The sequence below is a fragment of the Schistocerca americana genome, chromosome 4 (genome assembly GCF_021461395.2).
Source record: "Schistocerca americana isolate TAMUIC-IGC-003095 chromosome 4, iqSchAmer2.1, whole genome shotgun sequence".
NCBI lineage: Eukaryota > Metazoa > Arthropoda > Insecta > Orthoptera > Acrididae > Schistocerca > Schistocerca americana.
The window spans coordinates 111,470,232-111,488,650 of NC_060122.1; the positions used below are offsets into that span (position 1 = coordinate 111,470,232).

The window sequence follows — 18,419 nt, forward strand, 5'->3', positions numbered from 1 at the left end:
AGGTAGTGAAGGGAGACGAAAATTTAATAGTCATGGGTGACTGGAATTCGTCAGTAGGAAAAGGGAGAGAAGGAAACATAGTAGGTGAATATGGATTGGGGGGAAGAAATGAAAGAGGAAGCCGCCTTGTAGAATTTTGCACAGAGCATATCTTAATCATAGCCAACACTTGGTTCAAGAGTCATGAAAGAAGGTTGTATACCTGGAAGAATCCTGGAGATACTAAAAGGTATCAGATAGATTACATAATGGTAAGACAGAGATTTAGGAACCAGGTTTTAAATTGTAAGACATTTCCAGGGGCAGATGTGGATTCTGACCATAATCTACTGGTTATGAACTGCAGATTGAAACTGAAGAAACTGCAAAAAGGCGGGAATTTAAGGAGATGGGACCTGGATAAACTGAAAGAACCAGAGGTTGTATAGAGTTTCAGGGAGAGCATAAGGGAACAATTGACAGGAATGGGGGAAAGAAATACAGTAGAAGAAGAATGGGTAGCTCTGAGGGATGAAGTAGTGAAGGCAGCAGAGGATCAAGTAGGTAAAAAGACGAGGGCTAATAGAAATCCTTGGGTACCAGAAGAAATATTGAATTTAATTGATGAAACGAGAAAATATAAAAATGCAGTAAATGAAGCAGGCAAAAAGGAATACAAACGTCTCAAAAATGAGATCGACAGAAAGTGCAAAATGGCTAAGCAGGGATGGCTAGAGGACAAATGTAAGGATGTAGAGGCTTGTCTCATTAGGGGTAAGATAGATACTGCCTACAGGAAAATTAAAGAGACCTTTGGAGAGAAGAGAACCACTTGTATGAATATCAAGAGCTCAGATGGCAAACCAGTTCTAAGCAAAAAAGGGAAGGCAGAAAGGTGAAAGGAGTATATAGAGGGTTTATGCAAGGGCGATGTACTTGAGGACAATATTATGGAAATGGAAGAGGATGTAGATGAAGATGAAATGGGAGATAAGATACTGCGTGAAGAGTTTGACAGAGCACTGAAAGACCTGAGTCGAAACAAGGCCCCAGGAGTAGACAACATTCCATTAGAACTACTGATGGCCTTGGGAGAGCCAGTCATGACAAAACTCTACCATCTGGTGAGCAAGATGTATGAGACAGGCGAAATACCCACAGACTTCAAGAAGAATATAATAATTCCAATCCCAAAGAAAGCAGGTGTTGACAGATGTGAAAATTACCGAACTATCAGTTTAATAAGTTATGGCTGCAAAATACTAACGCAAATTCTTTACAGAAGAATGGAAAAACTGGTAGAAGCGGACCTCGGGGGAGATCAGTTTGGATTCCATAGAAATGTTGGAACACGTGAGGCAATACTAACCTTACGACTTATCTTAGAAGAAAGATTAAGGAAAGGCAAACCTACGTTTCTAGCATTTGTAAACTTAGAGAAAGCTGTTGATAACGTTAACTGGAATACTCTTTTTCAAATTCTGAAGGTGGCAGGGGTAAAATACAGAGAGCGAAAGGCTATTTACAATTTGTACAGAAACCAGATGGCAGTTATATGAGTCGAGGGGCATGAAAGGGAAGCAGTGGTTGGGAAAGGAGTGAGACAGGGTTGTAGCCTCTCCCCGATGTTATTCAATCTGTATATTGAGCAACCAGTAAAGGAAACAAAAGAAAAATTCGGAGTAGGTATTAAAATTCATGGAGAAGAAGTAAAAACTTTGAGGTTCGCCGATGACATTATAATTCTGTCAGAGACAGCAAAGGACTTGGAAGAGCAGTTGAACGGAATGGACAGTGTCTTGAAAGGAGGATATAAGATGAACGTCAACAAAAGCAAAACGAGGATAATGGAATGTAGTCAAATTAAATCGGGTGATGCTGAGGGGATTAGATTAGGAAATGAGACACTTAAAGTAGTAAAGGAGTTTTGCTATTTAGGGAGTAAAATAACTGATGATGGTCGAAGTAGAGAGGATATAAAATGTAGACTGGCAATGGCAAGGAAAGCGTTTCTGAAGAAGAGAAATTTGTTAACATCGAGTATAGATTTAAGTGTCAGGAAGTCGTTTCTGAAAGTATTTGTATGGAGTGTAGCCATGTATGGAAGTGAAACATGGACGATAACCAGTTTGGATAAGAAGAGAATAGAAGCTTTCGAAATGTGGTGCTACAGAAGAATGCTGAAGATAAGGTGGGTAGATCACGTAACTAATGAGGAGGTATTGAATAGGATTGGGGAGAAGAGAAGTTTGTGGCACAACTTGACTAGAAGAAGGGATCGGTTGGTAGGACATGTTTTGAGGCATCAAGGGATCACAAATTTAGTATTGGAGGGCAGCGTGGAGGGTAAAAATCGTAGAGGGAGACCAAGAGATCAATACACTAAGCAGATTCAGGATGTAGGTTGCAGTAGGTACTGGGAGATGAAGAAGCTTGCACAGGATAGAGTAGCATGGAGAGCTGCATCAAACCAGTCTCAGGACTGAAGACCACAACAACAACAGTTTAATTCTTAATTTCTTTGCGTGTTTTTGGTACTTGCATTGTTTAATTCATAAATTTCGGGCGTATTATAGTATTTGAGAGTTGTAGCATCGCGCTTTAGTGTTTACTTCGTAGATTCATACTTAAATTGCGTGTGAGTTTCGTATAGGAGGTGTAATTTCGAGTTTTAGTTACTGTAATCGTAAATTCAGGCAGATTGTAGCGCCGTCGTTAGGCATTTGTACAGGTTAGTTAATACATTCTTTGCGTGTTTCCCTTGCGTTATCTAGGCACTGACTCGTGTTTCAGTAGCTGTTGTTCAACATCGATTAGAATGGACAGGGACTGTGATTGCTGTGTTCGGATGAGGGCTGAGTTGGCATCCCTTCGCTCACAGCTGCAAGCGGCGCTGACTTCGGTCGCGCAGCTTGAGGCTGTTGCCAATGGGCACCACTGTGGGGAGCCGGACTTGGGTATCACGGGGATGTCAACCTCGTCCCGTCTGTCCCCAGATCGGTCTGCCGCTGTGGTTGCCCTGGTTGCTGTCTGCAGTGGGGTTGAGCCCTCGCCTGTGTCTGATGGGGAGGCCATTCCAAGGCGTGGCAGGCAGCGAAAGACGTCCCCGGAGGCTGATCAGAAAGCCTCCCCGGTGCGTCTGACAAACAGGTTTCAGGCACTGTCTCTGGCTGAGCCAGATGCAGCTGCCTGCCCTGTTTCAGAGGATGATGCTCAGTCTTCAAGGTCCGGGCAATCACAGAGGGTGGGCTTATTGGTAGTTGGGAGCTCCAATGTTAGGCGCGTAATGGGGCCCCTTAGGGATATGGCGGCTAAGGGGGGGGGGGGGGGGGGGGGGGGAAGAAATCCAGTGTGCACTCCGTGTGCATTCCGGGTGGAGTCATTCCTAATGTGGAAAGGGTCCTTCCGGATGCCATGAAGAGCACAGGGTGCAGCCAGCTGCAGGTGGTGGCACATGTCGGCACTAATGACGTGTGTCACTTTGGATCTGAGGAAATTCTCTCTGGATTCCAGCGGCTATCTGATTTGGTGAAGGCTGCCGGTCTTGCTTACGAGATGAAGGCAGAGCTCACCATCTGCAGCATCGTTGACAGAACCGACTGCGGACCTTTGGTGCAGAGCCGGGTGGAGGGTCTGAATCAGAGGCTCAGACGGTTTTGCGACCGTGTTGGCTGCAGATTCCTTGACTTGCGCCATAGGGTGGTGGGGTTTCGGGTTCCGCTGAATAGGTCAGGAGTTCACTACACTCAGCTGGCGGCTACGCGGGTAGCGGAGGCTGTGTGGCGTGGACTGGGCGGTTTTTTAGGTTAGAAGGCCTCGGGAAAGTACGGGGTGGGCTGCAATCTCAAAGGGTGCATGGCAAATACAGGACGTGCTTGAATCAAGGAACAGTCGGAATTGTAGTTGTATATTGTTGTAGTTGTGCTGGGAACGTCCCTGAGCTTCAAGCGCTAATAGAAAGCACAGAAGCTGAAATCGTTATAGGTACAGGAAGCTGGCTAAAGCCTGAAATAAGTTCTGCAGAAATTTTTACGAAGTCTCAGGAAAGATAGATTAGGCAGAATTGGTGGTGGAGTGTTTGTGTCTGTTAGTAGTGGTTTATCTTGTAGTGAAGTCGAAGTAGATACTCCGTGCGAATTGGTATGGGTGGAGGTTATACTTAACAGCCGAACTAAGTTAATAATTGGCTCTTTCTACCGACCCCCAGACTCCGATGATATAGTTGCGGAACAATTCAGAGAAAATTTGAGTCTCGTAACAAATAAATACCCCACTCATTCGGTTATAGTTGGTGGGGACTTCAACCTTCCCTCGATACGTTGGCAAAAATACTTGTTCAAAACCGGTGGTAGGCAGAAAACATCTTCCGAGATTGTCCTAAATGCTTTCTCCGAAAATTATTTCGAGCAGTTAGTCCACGAACCCAAGCGAATTGTAAATGGTTGCGAAAACGCACTTGACCTCTTAGCCACAAACAATCCAGAGCTGATAGAGAGCATCATGACTGATACAGGGATTAGTGATCACAAGGTCGTTGTAGCTAGGCTCAATACCGTTTCTTCCAAATCCACCAGAAACAAACGCAAAATAATTTTATTTAAAAAAGCGGATAAAGTGTCACTAGAAGCCTTCCTAAGAGACAATCTCCATTCCTTCCGAACTGACTATGCAAATGTAGACGAGATGTGGCTCAAATTCAAAGATATAGTAGCAACAGCAATTGAGAGATTCATACCTCATAAATTGGTAACAGATGGAACTGATCCCCCATGGTACACAAAACAGGTCCGAACGCTGTTGCAGAGGCAACGGAAAAAGCATGCGAAGTTCAGAAGAACGCGAAATCCCGAAGATTGACTAAAATTTACAGACGCGCGAAATTTGGCACGGACTTCAATGCGAGATGCCTTTAATAGGTTCCACAACGAAACATTGTCTCGAAATTTGGTAGAAAATCCGAAGAAATTCTGGTCGTATGTAAAGTACACAAGCGGCAAGACGCAGTCAATACCTTCGCTGCGCAGTGCCGATGGTACTGTTACCGACGACTGTGCCGCTAAAGCGGAGTTATTGAACGCATTTTTCCGAAATTCCTTCACCAGGGAAGATGAATGGAATATTCCAGAATTTGAAACACGAACAGCTGCTAGCATGAGTTTCTTAGAAGTAGATACCTTAGGGGTTGCGAAGCAACTTCAGGTCCAGATTGTACACCGATTAGGTTCCTTTCAGATTACGCTGATACAATAGCTCCCTACTTAGCACTCATATACAACCGCTCGCTCACCGATAGATCAGTACCTACAGATTGGAAAATTGCGCAGGTCGCACCAGTGTATAAGAAGGGTAGTAGGAGTAATCCATCTAACTACAGACCTATATCATTGACGTCGGTTTGCAGTAGGGTTTTGGAGCATATACTGTATTCAAACATTATGAATCACCTTGAAGGGAACGATCTATTGATACGTAATCACCATGGTTTCAGAAAACATCGTTCTTGTGCAACGCAGCTAGCTCTTTATTCGCACGAAGTAATGGCCGTTATCGACAGGGGATCTCAAGTTGATTCCGCATTTCTAGATTTCCGGAAAGCTTTTGACACCGTTCCTCACAAGCGACTTCTAATCAAGCTGCGGGCCTATGGGGTATCGTCTCAGTTGTGCGACTGGATTCGTGATTTCCTGTCAGGAAGGTCGCAGTTCGTAGTAATAGACGGCAAATCATCGAGTAAAACTGAAGTGATATCAGGTGTTCCCCAGGGAAGCGTCCTGGGACCTCTGCTGTTCCTGATCTATATAAATGACCTGGGTGACAATCTGAGCAGTTCTCTTAGGTTGTTCGCAGATGATGCTGTAATTTACCGTCTAGTAAGGTCATCCGAAGACCAGTATCAGTTGCAAAGCGATTTAGAAAAGATTGCTGTATGGCGTGGCAGGTGGCAGTTGACGCTAAATAACGAAAAGTGTGAGGTTATCCACAAGAGTTCCAAAAGAAATCCGTTGGAATTCGATTACTCGATAAATAGTACAATTCTCAAGGCTGTCAATTCAACTAAGTACCTGGGTGTTAAAATTACGAGCAACTTCAGTTGGAAAGACCACATAGATAATATTGTGGGGAAGGCGAGCCAAAGGTTGCGTTTCATTGGCAGGACACTTAGAAGATGCAACAAGTCCACTAAAGAGACAGCTTACACTACACTCGTTCGTCCTCTGTTAGAATATTGTTGCGCGGTTTGGGATCCTTACCAGGTGGGATTGACGGAGGACATCGAAAGGGTGCAAAAAAGGCAGCTCGTTTTGTATTATCACGTAATAGGGGAGAGAGTGTGGCAGATATGATACGCGAATTGGGATGGGAGTCATTAAAGCAAAGACGTTTTTCGTCGCGGCGAGATCTACTTACGAAATTTCAGTCACCAACTTTCTCTTCCGAATGCGAAAATATTTTGTTGAGCCCAACCTACACAGGTAGGAATGATCATCAAAATAAAGTAAGAGAAATCAGAGCTCGAACAGTAAGGTTTAGGTGTTCGTTTATCCCGCGCGCTGTTCGGGAGTGGAATGGTAGAGAGATAGTATGATTGTGGTTCGACGAACCCTCTGCCAAGCACTTAAATGTGAATTGCAGAGTAGTCATGTAGATGTAGATGTAACAAATGCATATAAACCCCGTGGAGCAGAGACGACTGGGGAACAATTCTAGCGAGGATGCGGGTCACAAATGGGTAAATCCACTGACGTGAGCGCCTTTGATAAAGGACGGATTGCTGTGGCCCGGCAGCGCGAACGAACATCTCGGAAACGGTGAAGGCTGGTCAGCTGTTCGCGCGCTGCTGTCGTGAGGATGTACTGGAAAGTTGCCGAACGACTGTGGCACCACGAGTGGATGACCCGGTGTTGTACATCTACACTTCTTCACAGAACGTGGACGTTGGAGAGTTTCCAGTAGGTGAGGACGGATCAGCAGAGATCTTCGGCATACTTAAGGGGACCTGGACGTCATTGAGAGCCGAAAAAGTAATTTTTTATTCAGATAATTCTGCGAGTCTTCCTGATTCTAGTAATATATACTTTAATTATGAATGCCTAGCTGTCACGCCAGTGTCAAACATCAAACCATGCCTACACTGTCTCGTTATTTAATTTTGGAGCAGCTATTTCCGTTGCAACTCGTTTGTGTAATATCTTTGGAGAAGTCATCGAATGTAATATGAGAAAGGAGTTATTGCAGTAGATCTTTCTGTCAATACGACGTTTTTCGCGTGCGTTCGTGTTGTAAATTTGTTGTTGTGACTGGTTATGTCAACCCTTTTACATCGTAGAACGCCAAAAACGAAGAGGTTTAACTGCAGTAGTAAATTTTACGGTAATCACTACAAGCGTGTTGTTGGAAACCGTAGAAATGAAGAAATTGTTACGCCACAGTGAAGTTTACCGAAAATGGACAAGATGTTGGTGCTGTAAATAGTCGAAATTGTTGTGTTGGTAAATGTGCCAACACCTTGTAGATAGAGGCGGCCTAAATGCACGCTATCTAACGCAGACGGGCGTGAATTCTGGAACAGGATAAGGAATGAATGCTAATAAGAAAAGTATGCAGCTCCTCAAATACTTAACTTTATTCCATGTTGTGGTACATCGCTGTTGATAATACAAATAAGACTCTCTTCAGATAAGGTTAATGGCGCCTTGCTAGGTCGTAGCCATGGACTTAGCTGAAGGCTATTCTAACTGTCTCTCGGCAAATGAGAGAAGGCTTCGTCAGTGTAGTCGCTAGCAAAGTCGTCGTACAACTGGGCGAGTGCTATCCCGTATCTCGAGACCTGCCTTGTGGTGGCGCTCGGTCTGCGATCACACAGTGGCGACACGCGGGTCCGACATGTACTAAATGGACCGCGGCCGATTTAAGCTACCACCTAGCAAGTGTGGTGTCTGGCGGCGACACCACAGAAATAACGGTCACATTTTAATTAGCAAGTACAGACTTTCAAAATTGCATTTGCCTGTTGCCAAATGTGAATACTGAAGTAGTAAAAAATCCCGTGCGCTTAGTGATGACATTTGTATGACAAGTCACCTTGCCAGCAAAATTGTAGTCAAGAGTGTAAATCAACGAAATGTACAGTGACATCTCCTGTAACATGCACAAACTATAATGAAGTGGATATTCGCCTTGCTTATGCCATGAGGTGTACTAGGAAGGGAAGAAAAGCAGCCCAGATACTTTGTGCTATGATGGAGCTCGCACCTCCACCTGTCAAATTTGAGAGTTATTACAAATGTTTGCATGATGCCCTGACAGAAGGGAATTGTAGATGTTTGTCAGTCTACTGATATTGATGCTGCATTGGGTGGTTCCTGTCAGAGGAGTTGCGATACATCACTGACTAGAATTGTCACAGTTACATCCGTAGGTAGAGGTAAGGTGCTAGACTATGAATACCTGCAAAACATTGCCAAGGTTGTGCCAATAAGACAAATGAACACAAATGTGATGAAAACTTCGAAGGTTTCAGTGGTGGTGTGGAAAGCAAGTAGTAGTCTCTATTTTTAACAGGTCAGTTTCTAGACGTGGTGTGTGATACTCACTACCATGGTAACGTAGATTCTAAAGGTTTCAATAGCGTTGTGGCTGCTAAACCATGTGCTGAAACTGAAATTTTAAAAAATGGAATTTATAGGTCATGTACAGAAGAGAATGAGGCCAAGACTTAGGAAACTCTGCAATTACATGACAGGAAAAAAAGACTATTTGATGGCAAACCAATTGCTGGATAAGACACTCACCAAATCAGAAATAGAAAACCTCACAGAATATTATGGTCTAGCCATCAGGAGAAACAGCGAAAATGTCAGTGAAATGAGAAAAACACTCTGGGCAACTCTGTTTCACAGAGTATCCAACTGACGAACATCCACAGAACGACCTCAGTCCAAAAGGAAACACTTTCTTGTCAAAGTATAATAGGTGTCAGCCAAATGGATAAAAGCATACACATACACACCGCAAGCCAGAAGTTGTTTGTGTGTGTGTGTGTGTGTGTGTGTGTGTGTGTGTGTGTGAGCTCTTAAGGGACCAAACTGCAGAGGTCATCGGTCCCTAGACTTACATACTACTTAAACTAACTTAAACTAAGCTGTGCTAAGAACAACACACACCATGCCCGCGGGAGGACTCGAACCTCCGGCGGGAGGGGCCGCGCAGTCCGTGACGTGGCGCCTCAAACCGCGTGGCCACCTGCGCGGCGCCAGAAGTTGTAATGGTAGAATTAAAGCCAATACATAGAGACCTTTCAATTCTAAATTCATGGAAAAATGTTTACATGGCAAAACACAGAATCCGAATGAAAGCTTCAGTAGTTGCATTCGTGAACGCTTGTCAAAAACTGCTTTTGTTCGCATGTCAGCTTTTCATATTGGTCTGATGGACGGCATAATATGTTTTAATGATGAAATAACAAGCAGGTTAAAAGCAAAGTGCAGAATAGGCATCAAAACTGGGGCCAATATGGAAAGTGAGCTGCTACAAGTGGACAGGTAACCTATCGCTGAAGCTGTAAAAGCTACTGAGAGCGTGACAAAGGAGGCCAGAATACCAAACAAAAGAAAGAAAACTAAATAAGATGAAAAGGACACTCAGAATCAACAATATTATAGAGCGGTGATATTTTGACATGTTATATTGAGAAGAAAATGATATGCAAATCTTTAGTTCCAGCTTCCCGGAATCAACGTATTTGCATACTCAGGTACCCTTATTTTATCCAGTATTAAAGCTACAAAACAAACTTTTGCACGAATAGTAATATAGTGCTTCCTACACAGTGAAATACAATATTCAACAAGGTATTAAATATTTTAAGGTGGAGTGTGTCGTATGTCCTTAAATTATTTAGACAGTTGATTTTTTAAAAAAAAAAAGTTTTTTTAATGCCATACAAAAGAACATATTTCCTGGTTTGCTGTTCCAGCGAGTTAGTAATTAAAAGAACAAAATTTTTTTTGACCTTTTATTTTAAACAATGGCGAAGTACAGTGTTCCTCAAATATAAACTTTATGTAATACGGTACATAAGATAAAAGTCTAATTTTTTTCACGTGCAAGCAATAATATACTAATTAATTGGTTATAGTCTTATTCCAATATCTATTAATGTTCTTGAGATATTAAATTTCAGAGTACTAGTAAAAGCTACAGTCCATGAGGTCCAGGTCCCCTTAAGGACATAATGCAACGCTGGTGCAGGCACAAGTATTTTGGAACCCGCCGTTCAACGCACGTTGTTGAACGTGGCCCTCCCCGGGTGACTTCCACTATGTGGTGCTCCAGTATTTAGCCAATGACCTCGTCAGTTACGATTTCATTGGTCATACGCGCTCACTAGTCTCTTCAGGTGTGCGCGTACCCTGGTGCGCCGAGCCAAGTCGGGCGGGTAACGTCACCGACTCGCTAGGCGCTTAACGGGCAGTGCGGCACTATGTTTTCGAATTTTTTCAAACTGCAGAGTCTAAGTCCGTTATGACCGCGTTACGTAATCAAAGTCACCCGTTTCCTATATAGGCTCGATGGTCGTGTCCAGATACGCCGTCATCAAAGCTAAAGGCTGCTCGAAACATGCACCGCGCCGCGGGCTCTGGTAGTTGGGTCGGTGTGATGCAGAGGGCTGTGGGGACTCACCTGAGTTTTAATGGCACCTGTGCCAGTAGTCGAAGGTACCATCACGGCTATGAACTACGTGAACCTGTAGCCCTTCTTGCTTGAGGCCTTCTCCGATGGCAATGGCATTTTCCAGCAGCGTAACTGTCCGTCTCACAAGTCCAGTATCATGTTACAGTGATTTCGGGAGCGTGATAGTGAACTCACCTTGATGTCTTCGCCAGCAGGTTCGCCTGATCTGAACCATATCAAACACATCTGGGACGTTATCAGGCGAGAACTCCGCGCCCAGAAACCACGGGCCTGTAATTCACAGGAACTGCGTGACCTCTGTGTGTCTAGACATCTGAGGCCGCCTTCCTCCGGAAACGTGCTGTATTGTGTCCCAAAAGTGGACTGACACGCTACTGATTAGGTGGGCATAATGTTGTCCCACTGGTGCATTTCAGTCTTATACTTGAAATGTGATGCTTCAGTTGCTGTAAACGCTATGTCAAAAATATGTTGACCAGTTCTCTCGTATCACGTTTGGTGGACTCAGTTCACGTAAAGTATCCTTCACGTAACCTGTTATGTCACTGCCAATAAGACGATGTGGTTCTGACGTCCAGTAAATATTAGTAACGTTGAGGATAATTTATAACAGGGAAACGACTTGTGAAAACTTGAAAGACATTATGAAAGCTGATAAAGATACTCTGTACATATTATAAAAGTGTATGTATGTATTTTTCACAATCTCCTCCTAAACTACTGGATCTATTTGAATCAAACTTGGTTCTCACATCACTTACTGTCTAGAAAGAAGTGCTGTGAGATCAAGAACCACTTACCTCTCAAAAAGGTGTTGGTGGAGGTGAAATAGAAGTATAGCTGACGACGCGCAAATACCCAGACTTTACTCATGCAGAATGTGATGATGACACCACTTAGCCACTTGCAACAAAATTTACGCCATAATTTCAAACCTTTAAGAATTTTTTTCCAGCTAACACCCTCCCACAAAATGATGAGAGGAAGAACGTTTACCGCTTACTGCATTTGCGCTACTCATGCAGTAAAACTGCGGCATGAAGCATGAGGTTTCGATTCATTACTTCTTCACTACTAACCCTAATCGCAACACATTTTTCAGACGGCATCCAAATTTGCTTAGTTAGCACCTCTTCTAACTGTAATCTATCGTAGATCCATCGAACAGAAAACCATGCCCAGTAGTTGCAAGAAAGCACAGGTCACACCCGTCTACAAGAAGGGTAGTAAAAGTGATCCACAAAACCACCGTCCAACTTCCTTGACATCGATTTGGTGTACAGTCTTAGAACATATTCTGAGCTCAGACATAATATCTCTAACGGAATGACCTCCTCCATGCCAGCTAGCAAGCGCTACGGAAACATCGATCTTGGGAAACCAACTCAAACTTTTCTCACACGACATACTGAAAGTCATGGATCAAGGTAATCAGACAGTGCAGCATTTCTGTATATCTCAAAAGCATCTCACTCACTCCAAAACTATGTTTATAATCCAAAAGTGAGGTTTGTGAATGGAGTGAGGATTTCTAGGTAAGTAGGATGCGGATGGAAAGTCATCGACACATGCAGAGATAACTTCAGGAGCATCCCAGGGACGTGTATTGGGTCCCTTGCTGTTCATGTTATATAGTAATGATCTTGCAGACAATATTAATAGTAACTTCCGACTTTTGCAGATGATGCAGTTATCTATAATGAAGCATAGTCAGAAAGAAATTGCACAACATACAGACGCTGATCATTTTCAAAGTGGTTCAAACATTGGCAACTTGATATAAATCTTCCGAAATGTAAAACTGTACATTTCACGAAACGAAAAAACGTAGTATCCTATGGCCATGGTATCAGTGAGTCAGTGTTGGAGTCGACCAACTCATACAAATACCAGTGTGTAGCACTTTGCAGGGATATGAAATGGAATGATCACATAGGCTCAGTTGTAGGTACACCAGGTTTATTGATAAAATACTGGGGAAGTGTAATCAGTCTCAAAGGAGATTGCTTATAAATCTCTTGTGCGATCCATCCTAGAATACTGCTCATGTGTGTGGAACCGGTACCAGGTAGGACTAACAGAGGTTGTTGAACGTATACAGAGAAGGGCAGCAAGAATGATCACAGGTTTGTTTGACCCGTGTGAAAGTGGTACAGAGATGTTGAAGAAACTGAATTAGCAAGTCCTTGAAGCTAACTGTCCCCAGAAAGTCTACTAACAAAGTTTCAAGAAAAGGTTTTAAATGATTACTCTAGGGATACACTACTACCTTCTATATATCACTCACACAGAGATCGTGAGGATAAGATTACAATAATTACTGCCCGCTCAGAGGCAGTCAGACAATCATTGTTAAAGCGCTCCATACTTGAAGGGAACGGGAAGAAACCCTAGTAACTGGTACAATGGGACCTACTCTCTGACATGCACCTCACGGGGGTTTGCAGAGTATGAATGTAACGTAGATGCAGATGCCGCGAAATGTACCGACAAAATTATTTGTATGACACACAGTTTCGGAAATAAGACATCATAAACGCTGATCTGCGTGAAAACGAAACTGCAGGGCAAAATTCGTAAGAGATAGACGTAAAACATGCGTACAAATATGTGTGAAATATGTTAAATATTTTTTAAATGTATGTGATATGTGCGCACACGGGTGAAGCCGTGGGTAAAAAAGCTCCTCGTAAACCCCTGCAGTGATTTCGACCAAACTTGGTACACCTGTTATTTGCTATATTGAAAGAAATATTGCGCGGGTAAGAACCACCAGCCTCTACTGGGGTGGGGGTGAGGGACAGAGAAGTGTAGGGGAGGAAGACGTGGAGAAACAGAGAGGTGGAAGAAACAGACAAACAGAGAGAGGGAGACGAGGAGATGGACAAAAAGCGGGGGAGGAGGAGGTGGATAGGGAGAGGCTGAGTTGGAGATGGACTAATAGAAGACTGCAATGAATTCACACCCGGCCAGGTACTCAGCTTGTATATGTAAAATTATTGATTAAAAAGTGTGCATTTTGTTCACAACAGGATCAACTTTTATTACGCGAAAATGTAGACTATTATGTACAAACAGTCTTCTGCTGAAGCATTATTTAGATATTTGTCACATGCTGACAGACGGTCTTTGATTGAGAAAAACGAGCGGGGAATTCAGCAGAATGATGTCACTCCCCTGTTGTTCTACGGGGGAATACCAGTGCAGTGGAAACCAAATGCCATTCAACCGAACACCTTCCTCTTTCCAATTGTTGCCTAGCGTAATGTATGGGAGTCTGCTACCTCTCCGTACAGCTCATCCTAATACTCCCTGCTGGTTACCACGGCCTGGGTCTCATCACACTGAATGTTGTAGTTTTCTGACTTCAAAATATGCTCGCTACAGCTGAACTTTCTATTTCTGCCCTTCAACTACTACTTTCATTCTACTCTATTCACCAACACTTCACAATGGAAAAAACACAATTATCTTCCAGAAATGCATGACACCACACCTGAGTATGGATGTATTTACCTATGAAATTTCACTTCCGTCTTCACGAAGCCACTGTGTACAGTGTTGTAACGAAAGTCGTATGTCCTACCCACCTTGGGATACCGTCCACAGACAGGAATCTAATGTTCGGTTCATTGAGCGAATCCATTTGATTGTCATAAGAGCCCCATAAATGTCGTCAATTGAAGATGGCATCCAGTGCATATTTCTTCCAAGTGTAATGTTTTTCTTTTTTTTTTAACCGGTGGCTTTCACTTCATTTATCCCTGCCCAAATTCTTATTCCATTATCTCCCAGTTTGTAACAGTGAATTCCGAAAGGTGCTGTAATCACAGCAAAACACTAACGTGCAATTTCTACATAACATGATTCCCATCTCCACTGAACTGTAGATTATTCCTAAACAAATCTCTTTTTGTCGCCATTTATCACCCAGACTGAAATTTGCCATTATCTCAGAATCTCTCAGCCTTACATCCCCTTTCAGAGCAGCTTTCACTATGGTTATCTATATTTTAAAGTAGTTAGTTCCTCCCCACCAATAGCAAAAAAATGATTTCATTATATGCAATGTTCTTTAGAAGAAACTGTATGATACTCATTCTTTACAGATCTCGTCATGCTAAACTTATCAGGACTTAAAAAAATAAGTTCTAAAGTTGGTCACATGAATTAAATAATATAGTTGTTTTCATAAAGTCTATTCTACTTATTTATTACTGAAAGGAAGTTTTAATAATTTTACAATTTATATAATGTGATTTTTGTTCAAAAATAAACGTAAGTGAAACGTAATAAACATTCATAAAACGAAAATCTACACCTGTATAATAAATGTTAAGGCATTATACACTGAGAAATTTTTTCAGTAGATTTGATCTAAAATAAACTGAGCTGCATTTTCACCAAAGTTAAAGCTGTAGATGAAATATTTGATAGTGGTGCAAAAAAATTTGCCAAGTTACCTGTGTTATATATACCTCATTATAAAGGGCAAAAACTGTTATACGAGGCATTACTATGTAATAATTCATTCAATTAGAGTTAAGATCTTGAACCTTGAAAAAATTATGCTCGTAATAAGTAACTGTATGCATGAATGGTAAATCTAGTAGTGGCTTATAAGTACTCATCTAATCGCATTAAACAGCTGAATTTATTCCAATCTTGGAGTCCTCTTGTGAGTTTGTCAATGAAAAATAGTACCAAAAAATGTCAGTCAGGACTAGATCTTGAATAATCATTCGTAAGGAAACGTAGGTCAAAAAAGTTGGACATTATGTTATTTTCTGAGCCGTTTACTACAGCCAATAGATTTGGGAACAATTTTATTTTTAGGTAAGCAATACAGAAGAAAGCGGCCAGGCCCTTTATTCATAGTACACTCTGTGCACTTCTATGGAGAGTCAGCGGAAGGCAGTCCTACCTGTCACACACGACACAGTACGAATCCAAGACAGGCAGAAAACAGCATACACACCTTGCCTGGTAATATATCAACACAAAGTATTTCATTCCGTAAACCCACATTCAACATGAATGTGATCAAATTAACTACCAAAATGGCTAAAGTTATTATTAATATATAAATTATAGCCAAAGAAAAGAGCATTGTTTGAAAATAGCTAATCTGACAAAATACAATATCTTACACAAGTGAGAAACAGTTGAGAATGGCCTGCATGTAATTAACTTGTTTACTTTTTGCAGAAAGGGAAACAGCAACAAGTCACGTCTCACAGTGGTCGCGGCGTGAAAGTGATTTGTCTAGTCAGCTGGAAGAGACCCCCCAAGGTTCCCCCAAGAGCGGCCGATCGTCCTTACGTGTGTTCAAGCTGCGGGGCGACAGACAGAACAACGGAGGCAAGGTGACTCCCGCCTGATGCTGCAAACTAGCACAATGTGTACCTTTGAGGCAAGCTGTCAATAGGCAAAATACCCTTCAAGTGTTGTACTGTGACAGTGAAAACTCCATCACAGTGACACATTCCTGTACAGTGTACATTTAGTGTAATATCTTGTATGTGTTGCTCCTGTAATGAGGCCCATGTCTTTGAAACAAATGACCTGAGATTGTTTTGTCACAAGTTCTTATTATGCACTGTGATTTATAATGTCAACCATCGTTGATGTGCAAGACACACCACACGTAACCACTAAAAATATTATCATCGCCTACTGAAGGTAATTTGTAAGAGATAAATAAGCAAACTGTATTACTTGACGTTCACAAGGGTGTAATCATGTCTATCAGTTGCACATTGCAGTGAAATATGTTGGAGAACACTATACAGTGTGCATCTTAGTAACAAGAAAGAAATACTCATTGTAAAATTGTGTGCATCACAAATAACTGTTACAAGTTTGTGATTTATGTGGTGTACATATATAGTCTCCACCAAAGAAAGACATGACTTGTATATTTTTATTTTGTACAGAAAAGAAGAAATATCGATAAATGTGTCTTCAAATGTTTCAGCATACTTTTCTAATTAACGTGACATGTTCAATGTATTCTCTAGTCTTTAAAGTGTACTTTTTTACTATTTTATGGGTAACTATTAAAGGTGTCCAAAACATTTTTCCAGTCCTATAATCGAATTCTCCATCAGTTATAATTTGTGTAAGACTATTATTTTTTTGTTCACCATGTAATACTTACCACCTTGTTAATAATGCAAATGACTTTGAATGTCACCTTTTCTCAATAGTTCAATGTAGGTTGATCATAGGGTAAATTAACCACTTTACATTCCATGAGATTGTTCATAACTTGAAGGCATATGATCCAGAAGATTACTTTTCCATACACTTGTACCTTTTCTGATGAATGTTTGCAGAAAGTGCACTGTAAATTTGGATCAAAATGAATAATAAAAACTTACCAGTACATCATTTTTTAAAAGCACATGAAGTATAGACACATCACATTGTTGAATGACAGTTATAATGCAAAGCAAACATTGTTTGTATGTCTTTGGAACAACTTTTACATCAAAATTCACATGAAAAACAATCAGTTCTGTGCCACATTTTTACAATAAATTTATGCCAATGAATATATATGGAGCCATTAAAATTTTATTTTAAACGTTTATATTAATCTGTGCTTTTGATGTTGAACATAATGTGTAAAAGCAACATTGTCTACAAAAAGTAACTGTGGGAAATAGATTGTTATTAATAACAGTTATTCAGAAATAATTTCCTCCTGTGTGTGTACATGTGTTTCCGTGTGTGTTTCTGTGTAAACTTGTGAAATGTTCACATTCATTGGAATGAGAGACTGAATTGACACATATTATGTGAATTTCCTGACTAGAAATGGTCAGTTTGTACAATGTACTCTGAAAACAAATTAAATAAATTTTCATGAATATTCCTGAATACTTCTGTTATGTCTCATGTAAAAAAGAGCTACCTAATGGAGATCTTCTAGCAGCACTTTGAGTTTGTTGTATATAGCAATGGTCATCTATTCACCATCGATAGTTCTTGTGCTGCATGAAGAAATGCAAAATGAGTGTAAAAGCAAACAGTCCTCTTATTTTCAGATTTTTAAATATTAGATTATATGTATGCTATGATATACTGAAATCATAATATAATTTTGATTCCTGATTTTGACGACATATGTCCTGAAGAACATTGAAACAATGATGTACATGAAATTTTTTCAATGACTTTAAAAGCAATTAAAGCTGAGTGAAATCTGATCTTAAATTCTTTCAAGCAGGTACTCACAGTGGACAGAGAAAGGTTACTGTGTAACCAAAAGAAAATCATTTGTGAATTATTGTAAAGGAACATTTAAGTACCAAGATTTGTCAAAAATTAGATTAAGCTATACAAGAGATCTAAATACAAATATATACAAAATTAACATCTGGTATAGCTGATGAGATAGCAGGCTTCTAAGGAGAACCGGCTTCCATTCTGATTTAGTTGATTATACTATGCTCATTTATGTGTAAATGTCCTTAGGCTATCTAGTGACAGTGCATAGTTCATATAGAACAGACATCAAGTTCGTATCATTACGTCTCTCAGTTGGGCAGACATGTGGGTGCCACTAATGAACTTCTGTCTCTGAATAACTCTAAGACACAGAGCCACCACTTCAGTGACACTACAAAATTAAATGCAACGGATTTTAACGCAAGTGACTATAAAAAGTTGCCCTGTATAATGAAACTAGAGATGACACAATACATTTCTTACTGCAATACTACTACTATTGTCTGCCA

The 18,419-nt window shown here is 41.2% G+C and overlaps 1 protein-coding gene across 7 annotated transcripts in view; it reads left to right on the forward strand.

Moving 5' to 3' along the window:
- The window catches only part of LOC124613149 (adipokinetic hormone/corazonin-related peptide receptor variant I), a 381,190-nt gene extending 363,631 nt beyond the window's left edge, over positions 1-17,559 (forward strand). For 2 of the 7 annotated variants that reach the window (XM_047141769.1, XM_047141770.1), the window contains exons 8-9: positions 15,511-15,660; positions 15,883-17,559. In XM_047141769.1, the coding sequence (XP_046997725.1) occupies positions 15,511-15,660; positions 15,883-16,055 (323 nt within the window). In that variant the 3' untranslated portion in view covers positions 16,056-17,559. The remainder of the gene's footprint in view (positions 1-15,510; positions 15,661-15,882) is intronic. The other 5 variants (XM_047141771.1, XM_047141772.1, XM_047141773.1 and 2 more) reach the window with 3 other exon arrangements.
- Positions 17,560-18,419: the final 860 nt, after the last annotated feature.